The sequence below is a fragment of the Halictus rubicundus genome, unplaced genomic scaffold (genome assembly GCF_050948215.1).
Source record: "Halictus rubicundus isolate RS-2024b unplaced genomic scaffold, iyHalRubi1_principal scaffold0358, whole genome shotgun sequence".
NCBI lineage: Eukaryota > Metazoa > Arthropoda > Insecta > Hymenoptera > Halictidae > Halictus > Halictus rubicundus.
In genome coordinates this window covers 200,374-204,808 of record NW_027488899.1, presented here as the reverse complement: position 1 = coordinate 204,808, position 4,435 = coordinate 200,374, and the positions used below count along the sequence as shown (strand labels likewise).

The 4,435-nt window shown below is 38.1% G+C and overlaps 1 protein-coding gene across 1 annotated transcript; it reads right to left on the bottom strand.

Moving 5' to 3' along the window:
* Positions 1–1,619: 1,619 nt before the first annotated feature.
* On the bottom strand, positions 1,620–3,972 carry LOC143364240 (E3 SUMO-protein ligase ZBED1-like). The gene is made up of 6 exons (XM_076804696.1): positions 3,784–3,972; positions 3,424–3,731; positions 3,238–3,356; positions 1,889–3,179; positions 1,711–1,767; positions 1,620–1,638 (listed from the first exon to the last, which is right to left on the bottom strand). The coding sequence occupies exons 1-6, from the start codon at positions 3,970–3,972 to the stop codon at positions 1,620–1,622; spliced, it is 1,983 nt and encodes a 660-aa protein (XP_076660811.1).
* Between the last annotated feature and the right edge of the window lie 463 nt (positions 3,973–4,435).

The following is a 4,435-nucleotide window of genomic DNA, read 5'->3' as shown; positions in this document are numbered from 1 at the left end:
CTGCATATATCTACGCGCCCGTGGCAATGTACGTGTTAGCATGTGTTGGTCGGCTGAATCGGGCTCATGCAGAAATCAGTTTCACGAAACGCTTGTACATTTACGGGATTGATGACATGGCAACAGTGAGGCGAAGGATGATATGTGGCAACCATGTCTAGTCGCTAGCTATCTCTCTCAATTTTCGTTTCTCTCTTCCGCTACTACTCAAGTCGGCATTTTCCAAAGTTTTATATATGTATACAATATATAAAACCGAGAAGTTAGCCGCGTCGTCTTAGTGACGACGATACAACGAAGACCATCCGGCGCGATGTCTCGATATCGTAACATATCGATACTCGTAACACTATATTTGACAAAGTGACAAATTAGCATTTGACAAAGTAGCAAATAACTGTTTAGACAATGTACACGTATTTACATAATTAATATAGGAATACGTTTCTATAGAGTATAAAAATTTATAATCTACGGAAATTTTTATAATCTATAGAAATGTGTTTCTATATTCATTATGTAAATACTTGTACATTCTTTAAATAATTATTTTAACAATGAAATATTGAAATAATTCACATAATGTATGTAGAAGCAAAATTTGAAAATTTATTCATTTTAACCATTATTTTGACAATAAATAATTGAAATAACAATTCAAATAATGAATATAGAAACAAATTGTAACAATTTATTTATTTAAACAATTATTTCATCAGTGAACTATCGAAATGATAATTCAAATAATAAATATATTATCTTAACAATAAATTATTGAAATAATTCAGATGGTGAATATAGAAACAAATTATGAAAATTTATTCCTTTTATCCGTTAACTGGAAACGAATCGAAGGTTCGAAGTTTCGAAGTGTCGAAGTCTTGGAAGTGCAAAAAATTTCCGTCTTCGAAATGTATGAAGATTTATTTATTTATTTATAGACGGGTAGAAGTCCTTTTTACATAAGGGTTTACATAAAAGAAAGAAGACTATACATAAAATAACAAAAAAACGGGTGATGCACAAAAACTCACGGTACAAAGGGTATGGTGATTTCCGGTAATCCCGCGTAATTGACTTTTAAATGTTTGTAAAGACCCACTAAAAAAATCAATACGATTGTAGAGAGTGTTTGAGACTGCAATAAAAAATGCGATTTATCGGATTAATTAATCCACATTTATATCTGGATTTAAGTGTTTGAAAACCTACTCTGGATCTCAATATACTTCAGGTATTAAGATGAAGTTGTAACTTACGAGTTTCATAGCATGTCACCATTTTTGATAAATAAAAATATTAACACGTTAAGCGCCATGTCAGTCACCGGTGACTGAGACTGAACTTTCCGTTTGGATTGTTCGTAATTAAATGAAATTTAAGAAATTGCATTCTATTAGTAAATTTCGGGATCATATTATGAATGTACTTGAAAAGTAATACTTTGGAAACAAAATCTCAATGAATTTTATTAAATTATGTGAAATCGGATATCGCGGGTTAAACGGAAAGAACGGCAAGACAGGCTAAACAATTTTACAGAATTTTGACAGAATATAAACACAAACATACAGTTATAAAAAATATATTTATTGTACAAATAAATTTTAAACAAGATTTCATGAAGACAAAGTAACACTGGAAAAAACAAAACAGATAGTAACAATTAACGATATCTCAGTCATACACATTGCATACATACATACATACATGCATACATGCATATACATACGTACAACATTCGTCGCACTGGTCACACCGCTCATGCTACATACATTGATTATATTATTTACACTTTTACGTACTACGACTAACAAAATTAAATAAAACTATTAATGTATTGTATTATTCTTACTTTCTGATTTTTGCAATTTTTTTATAATATTACAAGTAAGTTTTATTTTGGTGGAGGAATGTATTCGTTGTCACATTTTCGTTAGCTAAACAATTTCTGCTCGGTGTAACTATGTTTCCTGCTGCAGAGAAAACTCGTTCTGAAGCCACCGAGGTAGCAGGGATGCATAAGTATTTTTTGGCCAATTGTGCAATAATTGGCATTTTTTGTTCATGCGATTTCCACCATTCAAATGGGTCCATGTTCGCGTCTATCTCTGGCTCCACAAGGTACAACATGTATTGTTGACTGGATGATGTGTTCTGCCTACCGCCGGCTCGCATGAAAATAAAATCCAGAGCTCTAGTTCTGTTTTTTTCAGCTTCATCAGTTTCTCCAATATTCAGAGAATATTCTGTTGTTTCGCGTTCAATGCTTTCTCTTATTTTAATTTTTGCTGTTCCGGTTTCTGAAAGAAGCTGCTTGAATCTAGGATCCAGAAAGGAAGCTTTACTTGCGGCTGGAACTAGAACTGTACTTTCCAAGTACCATTCTAAAGAAAACCGCGTTGACAGTTGCGTGGTCAATTCATTTATGATTACAATGATGTTGTCTTCTTCATTGTACTTATCTTTTGCAGGAATCAAATGATTGCTAATGATGGCTCGCACAATTGGTTGAACCATTGAAAGAATTCCTCCTGACAAAATTGTTGTAGCAACTTCGAGAGGCTTCAAAAGTTGTATCAGTATTTCCAAGACTTTCCACTCACTTTCCAGCATCTCTAAATTTTGTGCCTGTTTCTGGTTTGTAATATTTCTATCGGCGAGTACATTTGTAATCGCGCTGCGATTTTCCACCAGTCTCTCGGACATTTGTAACTCCGTATTCCACCGCGTTCGAACACTTTGGATTAATTTTAATTTTGGCAAGTTTAATTGCTCCTGCTTCATTTCCAAACTTTTCGAAGCCAACACCGAGTGTCGAAAATGTGCCACAATTTTGCTTGCTTTCGCAAGGACGTGAGACACATCTCCTTCTTTCAACGCACTTTGTATTGCCAAATGTATTTTATGAGCAGCACAAGTTACATCAAACTCGACGTTAGGCAAACGATTTACAGCAGATACAATGTTGCTTGCACTGTCATTCGTTATGGCGACTATTTTATCTTGTATGCCAAATTGAATAGCCACATTTTGCAAGCAATCTGCCAAGTTTTCTGCTGTATGGCGTTCTTCTAGTTCCTCTATACAAATAGTCATAATATGCGGCTTCCATTGATCGTCTATAATGTGGGCATTAACATTTATATATCCTTCCTGAGATCTCGAGGTCCAGCAATCTGTATCAAGGGCAACAAAAGACACTTGTGCTAATTGATTTTCCATTTTGTTTCGTACTGCATCCTCCATAATACGTAAACGACGAAGTATGGTTTGGTTGCATGGACACGTGTAATTGGGTTCTAATTTTTTCATAAACTCTTGAACTTGAAGTTAGTAATTTATAGCGAGTGCAGCTGATAGCCGTGTATTATTGTGTCAGCAATTGCCTTTATAAATTTGAGGATTATAAAGACTGCTAACACTCCTGCGCTGAAGGATCCAAATGTAATGAATCCGTGCCATAATTTTTCGGCTGTGTTTTCTGCTATCTTGTCGAGTGTTTCTTCATTTATCATGTTCATTATGGAAATTGATCCGTCTGGTAAGGTTTTACCAGTTATGCTTCGAGCCACAGAATTCAATACGGCTGATTTTTCGGCTGGGAACATGATGTCATCTTTTAAGTTATTAAGATCGCTTTGAGTGTAGATTCCACTGGTAGCCAAATTTGATGGATTAACGTAGCGCCATATTGGTTCTTTAAGTGGCTGTAATACTTGAGGTGATTTCTACGGGTTTTGGTGTAATTCTGTGCCAAGTTTGATCAATTTCATACATTACTGGTAGTATTTGATTACAATCTCTATGTGTTCCATGATTGGTGATGATGCGAGTCATAGGTGTTAAAAACTGTGACTTATTTACATGCTGGACTGGCAATTCAGTGAAGCAGGTTGCAGTGTGTCGAATTTTTACATCGACTGGCACACATTTAATAATGTGTATTACTTCCCCGGCCACAAGGGCCATATGTCCTGCCTTTTTCGTTATTATTTGGGCAAATTCATCGGGTTTCACGGAGGGGCCTGCCCGGTGTCCCCATCCCTGGAGCCTTCGGATTGTGCTTCCCGAGCCCCAGCTCGGTCCACCCACAGCTCCCGGAGTCTTCGTGCCCCGTTCAGGGCCGGTATCCCGAAGGAACCAACCCCGGCCGAGGCAAGAAGACGCCGACACCGGAAGGAAGAGCCGTCGGAGGCGCGATCCGGCACGCCCCGACCCTTCCTTACACAAAACCCCCCACGAATCCGCTTCCCCTAGGGGAGGGACGGACGGACACCCCTCCCCATACCGGGAAATTGACCCGGGGGATGTCGTCCTATCACGGGGGAAGCTATGTTCCCCCCTGGGGCCCCGGGTCAGCTTGCACCCCGGGCCCCCAAATCCACCATCCCCATTGGCGGGGGCACATCAGGGCGCAGGGTGCCTCCCCGCG

Excerpts from the sequence above, each read along its gene's own strand:
- LOC143364240 (XM_076804696.1), bottom strand. The coding sequence starts at position 3,972 with ATGGCCCTTGTGGCCGGGGAAGTAATACACATTATTAAATGTGTGCCA. Across the intron at positions 3,357-3,423 it reads GGATCCTTCAGCGCAGGAGT|CTGCACTCGCTATAAATTAC; the intron begins GTTAGCAGTCTT and ends CACGGCTATCAG. Across the intron at positions 3,180-3,237 it reads TACGTATTATGGAGGATGCA|ATTGCTGGACCTCGAGATCT; the intron begins GTACGAAACAAA and ends CCCTTGATACAG.